Consider the following 17,416-nt stretch of genomic DNA (forward strand, 5'->3'; position numbering starts at 1 on the left):
CTGAATTCATTCTTTACATACAGATAATTATAGGCTGTGTGTATTTAGTCCTGTCTATTACCTGGTGATGTGAGGGGCTGGGGAACCTCCATCATGACGTCCTTGTACAGATCTTTGTGTTTTTCTAAATACTCCCACTCCTCCATGGAGAAATAGACAGCGACATCCTGACACCTTATAGGAACCTGACACATACAATGATACCGTCATCCCCCCGATCCCTCCATAGCGTTACTACATAATGTCCCAACATTCCCAGCAGTGTCACCTCTCCAGTCAGCAGCTCAATCATCTTGTAAATGAGTTCCAGGATCTTCTGGTCGTTGATGTCCTTATGTATCAGGGGGTGAGGTGGAGGCCACGTTATTGGGCTCAGGGGTCTTCCCCATCCCTCAGACACAGGGGCCTGACAGCGATCACTAGAGGTCTTCTTCACTACTGTGTAATCCTGGTTATGGAGAGACATATTAATAAATCTCACTACAGACATTTCCATAGTCCTCACCTCTCCAGTTCTGTCCATCTGTTATTCCCATAGATAAGAATGATGTAATGTGACGTCATCAGAATCTCTCACCTCTCCAGTAAGCCGGAAGAGGATCTCTAGGGTGAGGTGTAATATTCTCTCTGTCATCTTGTCCCTGCTCCTATCCACCCTTGATGGGTGAATCAGGAAGATTCTCTTATGTAGAAGATCTCCACTAAGAATATTTGATATTGTAGGGACCTGTATGAGAAGATGAGCCAATGTAAAATTATTATTATTATTATTATTCATTTTTATAGCGCCATTTATTCCATGGCGCTGTACATGTGAAATACGGGGCAAATATAGACAAATACATTAGACATGAGCAAAAAAAAACAAGGCACACGGGTACATAAGGAGGGAGGACCCTGCCCGCGAGGGCTCACAATCTGCAGGGGATGGGTGATGATACACTAGGAGAGGGCAGAGCTGGTTGTGCGGCGGTTCAGTAGGTTCAGGATCACTGCAGGCTGTAGGCTTGTCGGAAGAGGTGAATCATAAAAGACCCCATGTAGAAATTCGAATTCAGCGGCTTCAACTAATTTTCACTAAAAATTGATTTGTGTTGAATATATTCATGCAAATTGTATAAATTAGAAAGTTTCGAATTGCCTGGAAAATGTGTAGTACCCAGAGATTCCCTTTGGAGTCACAGACCGTCTCGAAGCACGAGAATCTCACTAGCTGAAAATAATGATTAGACAACAACCACAAAACAAGATTTCATTAACCAAGGTATCATTTCAATCAATATAACACCGCCAATCTGACACTGTCTGTAGTTTACAGAGCACAATCCTGCTGACAGCTTGACTTTGCCAAATGAGCAGGTAAACTTGTTTCATATGCTGATAGAGATTCTTAGTTCCTAGTCTATAAAAACCGGGACGATCCCGACTTATTTGCTTCTTCTAGAGCCTGCAGCCTGAGAAAGAATTGTGTGAATTATGCATTACCCATGGCATTATCCACCTCTTTTTTTACGACCTCAACACTGTCACATCTGTCTTGTTCCCAGGTTTTGTCGAACACAAAATCAAAATCATCATCATTAACATCATCTTCAATTAGGCTGAAAGGCTCCTCTGTGTGTGATATGGCCAGTGCTCCTTGTCCTCACTCCCCCCACTATGCCTGATTCCCATCACAATATTTGCCTTTGCTCAAAGTTCTACTACCACAGTGTCCCTACCACCATGTTTTAAGAGCCTTCAACACGGATTGGCATTATAAACGTGTTGTCCGTTTGCTCTGGTACCATGTCTTTTGACAACAAAGGCTGACTGTTGATGTCTTCCAAAAATATCAACTGGAAGAAGTTTTCGTGGTGCCATAGCCCCCATGGTGCTGTAGGCTAGGAAAAATTAGGATAGAACAGAAACAGGTGTCATTGACGGATATTCCACTATTTACAACAATAACTGTTATGGCGCCGAAGATGGACTAAGTAGGATGTCGACTCAAGCTCATGGTGTAGCACATGGTAAAAATCTGGTTAAGTGTCCGCTTTGTGTTCACTTTTACAATCAGTGCCCGATCCGTTTGTCAGCTTTTACCATCAGTGCCCGGTCCGAGTGTCCGCTTTTACCATGAGTACCCGATCCGTGTGTCTGCTTTTACCATCAGTGCCCGGTCCGAATGTCCGCTTTTACCATCAGTGCCCGATCCGTGTATCCGCTATTACCATCAGTGCCCGGTCCAAGTGTCTGCTTTTACAATCAGTGCCCGGTCCAAGTGTGAGCTTTTACCATCACTGCCGGGTCTGAGTGTCCACTGTTACCATCAGTGTCCAGACAGAGTGTCTGCTTTTACTATCAGTGCCCGGTCCGTGTGTTCACTTTTATCATCAGTGTCCGGTCCAAGTGTTTGTTTTTACTATCAGTTCCCAGTCCGTGTCTCCACTTTTACCATCAGTGCCCGGTCCAAGAGTCCATTTTTACCATCACTTCCCGGTCCAAGTGTGAGCTTTTACTATGAGTGCCCGGTTTGAGTGTCCGCTTTTACCATCAGTGCCCGGTCTGAGGGTCCGGTTTTACCATCAGTGCCCGGTCCGTGTGTTTACTTTTACCATCAGTGCCCGGACCAAGTGTCCGTTTTTACTATCAGTGCCTGGTCTGAGTGTCCACTTTTACCATCAGTGCCTGGTCCAAGTGTGAGCTTTTACCATCAGTGCCTGGTCTGAGTGTCCGCTTTTACCATCAGTGTCCGGTCAGAGTGTCTGCTTTTACTATCAGTGCCCGGTCCGTGTGTTCACTTTTAAAAGTGCCCGGTCCAAGTGTCTGTTTTTACTATCAGTTACCGGTCCATGTCTCCACTTTTACCATCAGTGCCCGGTCCGAGTGTGAGCTTTTACTATCAGTGCCCGGTTTGAGTGTCGGCTTTTACCATCAGTGCCCGGTCTGAGTGTCCGCTTTTACCATCAGTGCCCGGTCCGTGTGTTTACTTTTACCATCAGTGCCCGGTCCAAGTGTCCGTTTTTACCATCAGTGCCCGGTCCAAGTGTCCGCTTTTACCATCAGTGCCCGGTCCAAGTGTCCGCTTTTACCATCAGTTCCTGGTCCGTGTGTTCGCTTTTACTATCAGTGCCCGGTCCAAGTGTCCGCTTTTACCATCAGTGCCCGGTCCAAGTGTCCGCCTTTACCATCAGTTCCCGGTCCAAGTGTCCGATTTTACCTTCAGTGCCTGATCTGAGTGTCCACTTTTACCATTAGTTCCTGGCCCGTGTGTCCGCTTTTACCATCAGCGTATCTCACGGATGAATATACAACTCTGGCAAAAATTAAGAGACCACCACATCAAAACCCTGTCATGGGCAGCCCAATCTCCAGACCTGAACCCCATTGAAAACCTCTGGAATGTAATCAAGAGAATGATGGATAGTCAGAAGCCATCAAACAAACAAGAACTGCTTAAATATTTGCGCCAGAAGCAGTGTGAAAGACTGGTGGAAAGCATGCCAAGACACATGAAAGCTGTGATTAAAAATCATGGTTATTCCACAAAATATTGATTTCTGAACTCTTCCTGAGTTAAAACATTAGTATTGTTGTTTCTAAATGATTATGAACTTGTTTTCTTTGTATTATTTGAGGTCTGAAAGCACTGGGTTTTTTTTTATTATTTTTGACAATTTTTCTTAGTCAGAAAAAAAATACAAAATGTATTGCTTGGAAATTCGGTCACGTGTTGTCAGTAGTTTATAGAATAAAAGAACAATTTACATTTTACTCAAAAATATACCTATAAAGAGAAAAATAAAACTGAACATTTTTCAGTGCTCTCTTAATTTTTGCCAGAGCTGTATGAATAACAAAGCTCCTCTTACTCTTTGCAATGGTAAATATGGCGACACACGGATAGGTTTGTCACGGACCCTTAGACCTGTATTGGCGTTTGTCATTTGTGCTGCTGGTAAAACACGGACATGTGAATAACACCATAGAATATGATGATACATGCTGTGAAGAAACAAGATTGTATCTTAATTTCCCAGACAACCATGTTTTTGCAAACCAAAAGAACTGGCTTTTTTTTAATCTGTATATTGGCTTGTGAATTTAAGTGTTTACGTCTGGTGGGTCAAGAAGACAGACTTGCCAACTGATATACTATCTAACATACTGTGTAAAGGCTGAGTCACACATAACAATATGGTTAACGATATCGTTGCAACGTCACGCTTTTGGTGACGTAGCAACGATCCCCACTAACGATCTCGTTATGTGTGACAGCGACCAATGATCAGGCCCCTGCTGGGAGATCGTTGGTCGATGGGAATGATCAGGACCTTTTTTTGGTCGCTGATCACCCGCTGTCACCCGCTGGATCGGCGTGTGTGACGCCGATCCAGCAATGTGTTCACTTGTAACCAGGGTAAATATCGGGTTACTAAGCGCAGGGCCGCACTTAGTAACCCGATATTTACCCTGGTTACCATTGTAAAAGTTAAAGAAAAAAACACTACATACTCACATTCTGATGTCTGTCACGTCCCCCGTCGTCCACAGGGTTAAAACTGCTTTCGGCAGGAGCGCTGCTAATATGCACGCGCTGCTGCTGAGAGCTTCCCTGCACTGACTGACTGTGTCAGCGCCGGCTGTAAAGCAGAGCACAGCGGTGACGTCACCGCTGTTACTGCCGGAGCTGAGACATTCAGTGCAGGGAAGCTCTCGGCAGCAGCGCGTGCATTATAGCAGCGCTCCTGCCAAAAGCAGTTTTAACCCTGTGGACGCCGGGGGACGTGACAGACATCAGAATGTGAGTATGTAGTGTTTTTTTTTTTACTTTTACAATGGTAACCAGGGTAAATATCGGGTTACTAAGCGCGGCCCTGCACTTAGTAACCCGATGTTTACCCTGGTTACCCGGGTGCTGCAGGGGGACTTCGGCATCGTTGAAGACAGTTTCAACGATGCCGAAGTCGTTCCCCTGATCGTTGGTCGCTGGAGAGAGCTCTCTGTGTGACAGCTCCCCAGCGACCACACAACGACTTACCAACGATCACGGCCAGGTCGTATCGCTGGTCGTGATCGTTGGTAAGTCGTTTAGTGTAACGGTACCATAAGTCTGTAATAGTGACTGTACATAGAGTGTGTTAAGCTTTGTTTGTTGATGTGTGCTTATATGCTAATAGTGCTACCTTGATCCCATCACCATTGTTTACCTTATCTTGATGTTGGACTGAAGGACCCTGGGTAATTCTAAAAATAGCTTACATGCCTTGGGTATAAAAAGACTCAGAGATCACATCCTGAGAGACTGAAGTAACACAGAGCTATCAGCCAGACATTCTACAAACCACCCAACAGACAAGAGAAAGGACTGCAGCCAATTCATCATGGCACCATCACGAGGGACACTGATCTATGATTCTATAAGAAACAACCCAGGGGTTTTCGGCTCTGGTTGGAAGGACACAGATCTGATCCAGTGACCATCTCTGAACCATGGATATGTTTGGAGAAAGCCAGGGTTGGGACCCGCTGGTCACCTGGTTCCATGGAGATGGTCAGATAAGCCAGGTGGTGACTCTCGTGTCAACTGGCTTTGGACCTTGTATGGACTCTATGGACAGTTCTTGGTTATCTCCCTATGCTTGTCGTTACCCCTTCTCTGTGCGTCCATCCACAGATGGGAGTAGCGACCCTGGGAGCTCTGACATAACATCTACCATTATTTCGGCGAGTCAGCGGAAGGGTGAGGCCCTGTAATGTGCACCATCTTGGGGTAATTGGTGGGATTGTTCTGTTTGCTATTGTGTGTTGTCGTTCAATAAGGTATTGCCACACTGTTTTACCTTAACCCTGTGTTGTCTGTGTAGTGTATTGCCCACTGGGAGATAGAGCGGGCGTTCTATGGTATGAGCCGTGGTCCATGCAGTCTTGCTAAAGACAGCCGGGCCAGCGGACGAGAGCACCCACTGACCCCGTTTCTCCACACATGCTGTATCTGTAGGAAAAACTGACACCAACACCAACAACACGTAGCTGTGAACGAGGCCGAACTATAACTATTAGTGAATGATTCCCTCAGGACGCCACGTGGCCTCTTGTGAGGTCGGTGTCACATTTATTAATTCCCAATGATTTAAGGCTGGAAAGACATCACGTCCTGAACAGCAGCCAAAGCTGCAACAGGGACCGGATCAGGCAGGGCCGGCATCAGCACCCAGCGTACCCGGCAGGCGCCAGGGCCCTGAGTAGGCGGGGGGCCCACTCACCGTCGGGGACACCTGCACACTATGGGGGCCCGGTGTCTGCAAATGCAGACACCCACAAGTGGGCCCCTCCGCTTGATCAGGGTCCCAGCACTTGTGATACTTACCTCTCCCAGCTCCACCGCTGCGGCGTTTGATGACTGTGACGTTCAGGTCAGAGAGCGCGATGACGTCACGTCTGTGCGCCCTCTGCCTGAGCAGTCACAGTTCAGAGAGCTGGAAGACGACGACGCTGAGGAGTCCGGAGCAGAGCAGCAGCCAGCGATGACAGGTAATTTTTTTTTAATGTTTGGAGCATTATATATTGGCATCATCATACACTGGAGCATCATATATGGGGCCCATCATGTATGGGGCTCATTATACACTGGAGCATCATATATGGGGCCAATTATAAATGGAGCATGATATGGGCACATCATACACTGGAGCATTATATATGGGGCCCATTATATATGGAGCATTATATGGGAACTATTCTATATGGAGCATTATATGGGGCCCATCATATACTGTATGGAGCATTATGTGAGGCTTATTATACTGTATGGAGCAATATATGGAGCTCATTATACTCTATGGGGCCCATCCTATACTGCATGGAACATTATATGGGGCCTGCTATATATGGAGCAATATATGGGGCCCATCATATACTGGGGCATTATATGGAGCCCATCATATACTGTATGGAACATTATATGGGACCCATTATCTATGGAGAAATATATGGGGCCCATTATACTGTATAGAGCAATATATGGGGCCTATTATATACTGTACGGAGCAATATATGGGGCTCATTATTCTGTATGGAGCACTATATGAGGTCTATTATCCTGTATGGATAAATATATGGGGGCTCATTATTCAGTATGGAGCATTATAGGGGGCCTATTATTTTGAATGGAGCAATATATGATGCCCATAATAGTGTACGGAACAAAATATGTGGCTCACTGTACTGTTTGGAGAATGATACGTGGCTCATTATACTGTATGGAGCATTGCATGGGGTCCATTATTCTGTATGGAGCAATATATGGGGCACTTTATTCTGTATGGAGCATGATGTGATGCCCATAACACTGTATGGAGGACTCTACTTTCCGGTTTCTGAGCTATTGAAGAATTTACAATAGATATCACTCATGTAATGTAAGAAGTGAAATATTTGGCATTGTACTGTACCTATATTTCTCTGCTGTAACTGTGCATTATGAATTGTGGTATGTGTTAAAGGGGGGGGGGGGGCACTGAGACTCTTTCGCCCGGGGCCCACGAAAACCTGGAGCCGGCCCTGGGATCAGGTAAGAAGAGGGGTGTTGTATTAAAGGGGGTCCAGGGACCAAAACTATCCATAATCAAGCCTGTATCCCCCAATAAGGCCGGGGTCACACTTGCGTGTGTAATGCGAGAAACTCGCATCAATACCCGACAATGTCGCCGGCATTCGGGACCGGAGCGTTCAGCTGCATGTATTTCTATGCAGCCGCACACTCCGGCCCCGAGTGCCGGCACCAATGCCAGGTATTGATGCGAGATTCTGGTATTACACACGCAAGTGTGACCCCGGCCTAAGTCCTGTAATACAGAGAAGACTGCATCCTGGCAGAAAAGGTGGTTTCTCTGGTAATGGAGGGGTTACTGCCCCCTGCCCCCGCCCAGTAATGGGGAACCTCCAGCACCTACCTCCACCTGCAGAGCCGCACACCACATATATGGCTGTTCTGTGCGCACAGGACCTGGGATGAGGTCACAGGAGGGGAGGAGTCAGGGGTCACATGATCAGGGGCTCAGTGTATGCAGGACTCTGCTGTGCTGGTTGTCATGGTGCTGGATGAGGGGAAGTTTGTGTGTGGGGTCAGGAGGGGTTTACAGGGTGGATGTAGCAGAGCAGTGTGTGTACGAGGTGTACGGAGCAGAGCCGTGTGTGTATGAGGTGTACGGAGCGGAGCCACATGTGTACGAGGTGTACGGAGCAGAGCCACGTGTGTATGAGGTGAACGGAGCGGTGCCACGTGTGTACGGAGCGGAGCTGTGTGTGTGTGTGACAAGTGTGGTATTGTGCATGTGCTATGCATACAGAATGGATCCGTGTGTGAGCGCCACATGTAGGGTAGAACCGTGTGTTCGGCACCTATGGAGCGCAGCAGTTTGTGTACTGCGAGTCGCTGCTTTTACCATTTTTGCAGAACTTTACATATCAGGTTATAGCAGCTGGTGCCGTCCTCTATATAAATCAGTTTAGGATCTGAGGTCTGGCTGTAGACCCTTTTTGTGGGTGATCTCCAGATATGAAATCTCTAAGGAAACTGCTGAAAAGATTCAGGGAAATTGTACCGTAACTTACCCCTCCCCACCCACAGGTCTCAGTCAGACTAATCCCTGGTGAGTCGCGCGCCAGGGCCGTGGGGTACTCAGTACCGGGTCCGGTACTTAAAGGGGATGTCATGGTGGCAGCGACCCGGTCCTTGGCCCTGGGCGCCCAAGTAAAAGGGAATGTCCTTAAAGGGGTTTGGAATAAAGTTTGTGTTTGTGACGCCACCTGTGGTATTTGATCAGTGGGGACCAACGCTGCTTAAAGAGGTCCTCTGGGGTGATGTTATGGCAGCTAAGATGGTATAATTTCCCACAGATGAAGTTGGTTCCCAGGGCTCCCGGTGAGTAGATGAAGATGGTGAGTGGTGCAGTAAAGAACGGAGGACACAGGTTTGAAGTCTCTTTACCTGGTTTACTGGAGACTTCAGGAATCCACAGTCCAGGGCACCAGATCACAGGTACAGGCAGGGTGCGGCAGGCTTGGAAGTAAGTTCAGAGTCCCCTTTACCAGGTGGAGATGAAAGCCTTCCTACTAGCGCTTTGGTGTAGTCCCTTGCTGCCTGTGGCTTCTATCAAGGTCCTCACAGTTCTCTCTGTCCTCTATAAAGGTGGGACACTAACCCATATGACAGGTGGCTCGAGCCTTTTTTAGGGTCTCTATCATGACCCGGGCTCTATGCGCCACTGTATCTCCTGGGTATTAGGGCAGACAGGTTACGTGTAGTCCAGCTGTCCTGCCGGTTTCTGCTGTGCCTCCTAGCGTCCGAACCAACCTCGGTCTTCCGGCTACCAGTCAGCGCTCTGCCAGGGAGGTAGCCCACTCGCAGCTGTCCTCCCCTGTTGTCACTCTCCTTTGCTTCGCTCTCCTGCATGCTCACTACAAATCTGTTCTTTCCTTCTGTATATCCCGAACTAGGAGCTGCAGCACCTCTGGCTGCATGGCCCCTCACACATCTCTCTGCCTCAGACTGCTCCAGTCTGCTGTCTGGCACCAACTAACTGCTCTGTCCCTCTGACAGACTGACCGCTTTCTCCCCAAGCCAGAATATATATATATATATGTCACCCGGTAAGCTGAATCAGAGCTCCCCCTTCTGGCCTGGAATGTGAACATGTTGTATGCTTGTGTTACCTGATAGAGAAGATCTTCGCTTGCTTCCAAGCGTGACATCACTCTCCCCGTGAGGAAAGCAATGCAACTGTAACAACCAGGACCCTGCGGTGTTACACTGGCAGGACAGATCTTCTCTGACCAGAGATACAGGTTACAAAATCTATACTGAATTCAATTAGAATGCAAAACTTCTTCACCTTCCATTAAGAAATGGAAGGTGTGGTCTTTGCCATGAATCCACATTGAGATGTTGCTGATGCAGAAAATTCTGGTTCTGGCTTTCAAATTAACTCCTAGTGTTCCAGACTGAAGAGCTGTGGGGTGCAACCTTAGGCCCTATAGGAGAAAAGGGTTACTGTCTGCAATTACACCCTATGTTCCTCCAGAAGACAAATATCTCAACCGTAGCACATGTATACCCCTCCAGCCAGCAACATCAGTCCCCAAGATAATTCCTCACATCTAGCCGATAGATATCACAACCGTAGCACGTGTATCAAACTCCAGCCAGCAACTGATTTCCAATCTTCACAGGCCATATATACAGGGTCACCAGGACCTCACCAACAGATCCTCGCCCTTCAGCATCACTGCAACAACTGACTCACTAAACATGTGGCTTACTGTTCCTCCTCTCCTGGGATCAGCCCCCTAGATGGGCATAAGTATTAACACTCTCCCCCTTAAACATTTGCTATTAACTCAAAGAATATTCCAGAAGCAGAGTCTCCAGCCTGTCTACAGGGTTGTGTATTAGGGATGCCCCCTGCAGAGAGGAACAAAGACACACATGTTCCCACCAGATGCAGGACAGAAATGCTAATGTAAGAATTATTTATGCATGAGATTCAGCCTGCATGTCTTCCTGTACTGTTACTTTATGGAAACATTGATTCCTGAAGCTGAACACTTCTAACAAACAACAATAAAATCGACATATCAGTGCTCCATGCTGGAACAAGTCCATGGCCAGCTCCTCACACTCATCATCACCTACTTTTTCAGGACAGATGCGGATTAAGAGGTTTCGCCTTCATAAGAACAAAACTTTGTTTCATCTAATTTCCTCAAAGCATATTCCATGTCTTCCTTATAAATAAATTCCACAATCCCCATTCCATCCTTGTGTACATCAGCAGAACAGACATCTCCAGCTTCTCTCATATGATCTTTTAGATCCTGCCTCCTCCCCGATGGGGGAGGCCCTGAGATGAGGACTCTATTCAGCTCACTGGGATGGGAGTCTGTTCCATCTGCAAGGTTCTCCATATCCATCCCCTGATCACAGGTTTGACTTGGGAAACACCACATATAACCGTAGGGAACCGAACCCGTAGCCATTGCATCCATACAAGGCGTTCTCTGCATCCTTGAAGCTGATGAACTCAAACGGTGTGGCGTTGCTCCCCCCCCAAATTCTTCAGCTCGATGGTACAGATCTGCCCATACCGATTGAACAACTCTCCTTCTCTCATATATTGGCTAGCTGGTAAATTGCCCCACAGGGATGCGACCATCCCCAGAGCGCTGACCCCCAGCCAGGGAGATGGTCACTTGGCAGCTTGGTAAATGGTGTTCATGGGGGACAATATCTGGGCTAACAGGGTGATGGAACACGCAATGTCCAAAGTCCCCGGGCCTCCCTGATGTCATCTACCTCCCCCAGATAACTTTCCTTTATGGTAACAGTTATTGTATTTTGTGCATTACTCACCACTGGGAGGGAATTAGTTGACATGTTGACATCACTCTGTTCCCTGTCGGTTGACACAGTGGAAACCGGTCCTTGGCTTCGGGTTACGACATTAGCCCAGTGGCACACCAATCCTGCTCCTAGGTTGTTTCCTAGCAACACATCTACAGGTAGGGTCCATACTATTCCTACATCCACCAATCCATGACTGTGACCGCAGTCTAAAAGGCCCTTTGAATGTTCTGAGATTTTCATCTGGCTACATTGACTAACATACGACTGATGGGAAAAATACATTTGTCCGGTACTAGATGTACTTTGATCAATGTGGCTGAGGCTCCAGAATCTACCGAGACGGGCTGCAGATGTTGGTTCATGGTCACTTGTACCACGTATTCCTCTTGTGCTCGGGGTAGTGGGATCCTCTCTCTCCCAGCATTCCAGCACATTGTTCACAGGTTGGGAACGCGAAAGATGTGGGCTAGAACGTTCATGCCATTCCCCAGCAAAGAGTTCCATGCATCCACAGATATGGCAGCTTAATCCCCTTCATCCCAATGCCGGCCATGCTTGGGAAACCTCACCCCCTCTTTGCGAAGTTCAAAATCACCGCAGTTCTGCCGGTCCATGAATCTCGCTGGCCTCCCTGTAAGTCCATGTTCCCGACTTGCAGGGGCTGTACTTCCACGTAGCCCTGTTCAATTGGTCAGCCAATCAGCCAGTATTCCAGCCTCATTCAACTGAATGGTTTTCTCTCCACCACCCATTCTTTTAAGTCACCTGGGTGCTTGGACATAAATTGTTCCAGCATGAAAATATCCCAGACATGTTCTGCTTCCCGAGCCCTCAGTCTTTCTGTTCACCGTTTGCATGCTGTACTGCTGTACTTAATGTCTTGGAAAACTCCCGGGCTTGTCTGTCTCCCAAAACTTCCTACAGTAGGCTTTAGGCGTGAAGGAATACCGCTGCGAACAGTATAGTAACATCGCTGATCCCTAGAATACAAGTTATTAAAAGTTACAAGTTATTAAAAGCTTCTCTTGCTTTTCCAATCAGGCAACACTCAAAAATCTGGGCCAGTATATGATGGGCACCTCATGCAGTAGGCTGAGGTTCTCAATTAACCAGAGATGTTCATCAATATCCAAGGTGTCCTCATTGAGCTGTGGTATGTCCCGGTACCTTAAAGGGCACCTGTCACCCCGTTTTTTCAGTATGAGATAAAAATACTGTTAAATAGGGCCTGAGCTGTGCATTACAATAGTGTATTTTGTGGACCCCGATTCCCCACCTATGCTGCCAAAATACGTTACCAAAGTAGCCGTTTTCGCCTGTCAATCAGGCTGGTCTGGTCAAAAGGGCGTGGTGTCTTCCCCCAGATTTTGCTTAGTTTTCCGTTGGTGGCGTAGTGGTGTGCGCATGCCCAAGGACCCGAATCCACTGCACAGGGGAGTTAAAAGAGCGCGATGTGCACTATTTCATTGGTGATCGGTGGGGGCGGCCATCTTCCTTTGGCCGCGCGTGCGCAGAAGCGGCGCTCTGCTGGCCGCGGCTTCAGGAAAATGGCCGCGGGATGCCGCGCGTGCGCAGATGGAGATCGCGGCGGCCATTTTCCTGAAGCCGAGATGCGAACTCTGCTTCAGGAAAATGGCCGCCGCGATCTCCATCCGCGCACGCGCGGCATCCCGCGGCCATTTTCCTGAAGCCGCGGCCAGCAGAGCGCCGCTTCTTCGCACGCGCGGCCAAAGGAAGATGGCTGCCCCCACCGATCACCAATTAAATAGTGCACATCGCGCTCTTTTAACTCCCCTGTGCAGTGGATTCGGGACCTTGGGCATGCGCAAACCACTACGCCACCAACGGAAAACTAAGCAAGATCTGGGGGAAGACACCACGCCCTTTTGACCAGACCAGCCTGATTGACAGGCGAAAACGGCTACTTTGGTAACGTATTTTGGCAGCATAGGTGGGGAATCGGGGTCCACAAAATACACTATTGTAATGCACAGCTCAGGCCCTATTTAACGGTATTTTTATCTCATACTGAAAAAACGAGGTGACAGGTGCCCTTTAACGATGTGTGCCCCTCTCTCCATTTATCCAATGTCATGTGCACTGGGGAAGGTAGGGGTACTGCTACATACACACTCAGACATTTGCTTAACACTGCCACCCGCTCTCTGTGGTCCGCTCTCCTAATGCGCCATCATCCACCTGAACTCAAAAAGTCATATACGGCACTATTGGGTTGGTGAGTGAGGTGCACAAGTCGGGTATCTAGACCATACATAATGTCGTAAAAAAACTTGGCACTCAGGTAGAATTATGTTGAGAAATAAAGATAATTTTATTTTGCATTCAAAATGTTTTTGTTTTTTTTTGCTTTCAATCTTAATTCAGACCTTCATCTGAACTAAAGGGAAGGGGGTGTACATAAATAAAAGGGGTGTCATAAAAGTGACAAAATCATAACAAAATATGCAAGTAAATTTGTAATAGACAAATTCTTGTTATCTTAGAAAATATGTCCTACAGTAATATATATCAAAATGCCACAGTATTTCTGAACAGAGTTAATCTATGCTCCGCAGTAAATTGCAATATTCGAGAAAGAAAACTTGAAAATTAAATAAGATAAAGGCTACACTCATTGTTGTGACAAGAAATGTAAGGTAAAAAAAGATGCAGGAACATCCTGTGGGAGAACTAGGGAGAGAGTCCAGTTTGTTATTCCAGATAGTAAAGGAGAAATGGGTGCAGCAAGGGTTTTTAAGGAGTCCGGACCCAGAAGTGTGGGTGTCATGTGATCACGCTGCATCATCGGGTCACGTGACCGCATCACGTCACGTGCCCACGACACGTCCGAGTCTGTGTAAAATCATGATGTGTTGTTGGGCGTATACCGGCAGTACCTGGTCCATGGATGCAGTAATAAAAGGGAGGGATGGGGGGGAGCATGTATTGGGGTGGATGTGGAGGATGTAAGTAGTTAAAGAAACTCATGGTTAAAGGAAATATGAGATTAAAACGTCTCTCATATGGCTAATTGATCTTAGTTCAGGTTTTTAATGCAGTATGCGAGTTGGAATTTAGTAAAGGGAATATACTGTATGTGAATGCCCCCTGTAGTGGTATAGAGGAGAGAACCAGGCTGCAAGTGGTGCTGAAGTGCTGGGTCTGGAACTGCTGGGGCAGAATGTCCTGTTGCAGGGGGGAATGAAATTGAGGACGGAGGAGACCCATGACTTGCAGAGAGGAAGCGTGGTGAGTCAGGAGAGTATAAGGAGGTTTGCGCGGGAAAAGAGGGGCTGAGTGAGAGAGGACCTGCACTGCGCCATGAGCAGCGATAGGCCGTGCGGCAGTGAAAAGGGTCGGGTGCAGTAAGGACCTGGGGAGCGTCATCAAGCGTGCAGGTCAGAGCACATCGAGCATGAGTTTGCTGGGAAAGGCTCCCAGCCACAGAGTACAGATCCAGGACAGACGCAGTAAAGACTCACCAGTACCAGTGGGCGCATGGAGAGACAGGTGCCAAGTGATGCAGCGCGGTGCGGGTATCCAGGTAACAGTGGGGATACTGAGGGACAAGCGCCAAGTGAAACCTCGTGGTGCGGGCATTCAGTTGTCGGCGGGTGCGCAGTGGAGCATACACCGAGGAGAGACTTGTACAGAGCTTCACACTTCGGCTCTGCAGTTATATGGACTAGGGGCTCAGCGGGCAAAACCGGTGACCGCCCGCTACCGCCAGAAGTAGGACCATTTGTTAGGTGGGGAAGCCTGAAGACTCAGCACCGGCCTCAACTGGCAACCAAACAGCCATCGGGCTCAGAGAGAAACGGACGATCAAGTCACGATAAGTGAAAGTGAAAGACTGCAACTCTGAATAACTGTTACCCTGTTTATCCCTCAGCCCTTTAACTGTATTTCCTTTGTTTTCTCCTTGTGAGGTTATTGCTCTTTAGATAGAGTAAATAATTGTTAAACCCTTACTCTGTGTGTCTGTGTCACTGCATCCTTGTACATGTGTTACATGTGGAGTAGTTGGCAGGATGCAGTCCTTGGACACAGATGCTGTAGACCAGTCCACTATGAGTGCCCCCAGGTTCAGCTTGCCGTTGGGGGCGATGCTTAGTAATCTCCCAAAGTTCACGGGGAGCAACATGATGCTGTGGGACTGGTCTGAAAGAGTTAAGAGCATGCTGCTGATCCACCCCATGGCCCCTGGCCTACAGGCAGAGATAGTGTTAATGACCCTAGACGGTGAGGCATGGTATTCAATGATGTTTCGCCCTCCACATGAAAAGGATATGCTGGATAAGATGGTGCAGATCTTGGAAGAGATGCATGGGTACCCCACTGATGTTGGAGAGCTGGGGATGCGTTTGTTTGGCAGTGTTCCGTGAGAAGGGGAGATGGTGACGCAGTATATTAATGCATTACAGGAGGTGCGTGGGCACATTGCTAAGAGGGAAGATGTGGGGACCATGGGAGAGGGACCCCCTGATAGGATCTTGAGAGATCAGTTCGTGTCGGGTCTTAGGGACGCGCCACTTAAGCAGGCTTTGCAAGAACGCTTGCACACTAGCCCACGACCTTCTTATAAGTGGGGGCGCAGGCGCGCGTGCGAGAGCAGGAACAGGGGGTGGCGGACCTAGCAGGGGTGGCGGACCTAGCAGGGATGGTCCAGAGCAGTGAAGTACCTACCCGTCCGCAGCAGAGCCAGAGTGGGCCGGTGAATTATGGCAGGAAATGCAAGAAATTAGGGCAGAAATATGGAGCATAAAAGAAGCCCTTGCTGCTACCTTGGAATCCAATCTCATACCCTGGGGTAACTTACGGAGATAAGACCGGAGATAAGAGAAATTAGAAGAGAAATACGGAGTGTAAGAAAAGCTCCAACAGCAACCTCAACCTCCAACAGCAACCTCAGAATCTAATCCTATATCCTGGGATGAAGAATGATTGCAGAGACGGTATGCCTTTCCCAGCGGACAGTGATACAGAACGAAGCGCCCACCAGACAGGCTCAGAAGTGAGTGTTGGACTTGTGGAAAAATGGGACACATGTCAAGGAGTTGCCCTACCCGAGGCAGCCAACGACGAAGATTCGCCTACACCTCCAATGGTCACACCCACTGGAGAGAACCCTGCACCTGGAGGAGACGGTCCTTGGACATGAAAGCCTGCCCCAAGGAACAGAGTGGGGGGAGAAGGTCCGCCCATTGCAGAGTGACCATAGAGAAAGGATGAAGACCTGGAAGGAATGGAAAGGTGAGCAAATGGGAGCCTCACTCAGAGCAAGACGGAGCCATGGCACTGGACGCCAAGAAGTGAGGGAGAAGGCGTTGTTTGCCTGCAGACTTTCTGCGTATCTCGTGGGCACGGAAGTAATTTGGGTGGAGCTGGTGTGCACCAAGGAAGTTGAAGAGGATGGCAGCCCCAGTGAAGAGGTGGAGGTAGGGGCTCACACCTAGTGCACAGTCAGATGACTTAGTGGAAGAGGACATTGAAAGCCAAGGAGAGCCAGATGTCAAAATTCTGCATGAGGTACCTGAACTTCCAAGTACTCCTGATGAGAAAATTCAAGAGGTGCATCAATATACTCAGTGTGTCCATGCTGGTGTCCCGCCCATGCGATATGCGCAGAACAATTTTCATTGGCAAAATGTAGTGCAAGAGCAGAAATGGGTGTGAAAACTGTGGGCATCTGGCCCACCTCGGAAGACCATAAAAGGGCACAAAGAGCTCTTGCCCGTGGAATGGCAAGCTAAAGGAGAGTGGGGGTGTAGAGGAGAGAACCAGGCTGCAAGTGCTGCTGAAGCGCCGGGTCCAGAACTGCTGGTGCCGAGTCTCCTGTTGCAGGGTGGAAGGAAATTGAGGACGGAGGAGAGCATAAGGTTTGCACGGAAAAGAGAGGGGCTTTCCACCGGAGAGCTGAGTGAGAGTGGACCTGCGAACAGCGATAGGCCGCACGGCAGTGATAACGGTCGGGTGCAGTAAGGACTCGGGGAGCGTCGTCGAGCGTGCAGGTCAGAGCACACAAAG

At 48.3% G+C, this 17,416-nt stretch overlaps 1 protein-coding gene across 1 annotated transcript in view; it reads right to left on the reverse strand.

The window, feature by feature from the left end:
• LOC143767339 (uncharacterized) overlaps positions 1 to 17,416 on the reverse strand; it is a 200,490-nt gene that overhangs the window by 128,210 nt on the left and 54,864 nt on the right. Inside the window, exon 4 of the mRNA XM_077255574.1 lies at positions 62 to 185. Within this exon, the coding sequence (XP_077111689.1) occupies positions 62 to 185 (124 nt within the window). The remainder of the gene's footprint in view (positions 1 to 61; positions 186 to 17,416) is intronic.

This window comes from Ranitomeya variabilis, chromosome 4 (assembly GCF_051348905.1).
Source record: "Ranitomeya variabilis isolate aRanVar5 chromosome 4, aRanVar5.hap1, whole genome shotgun sequence".
In the NCBI taxonomy this organism is placed as follows: Eukaryota; Metazoa; Chordata; class Amphibia; order Anura; family Dendrobatidae; genus Ranitomeya; species Ranitomeya variabilis.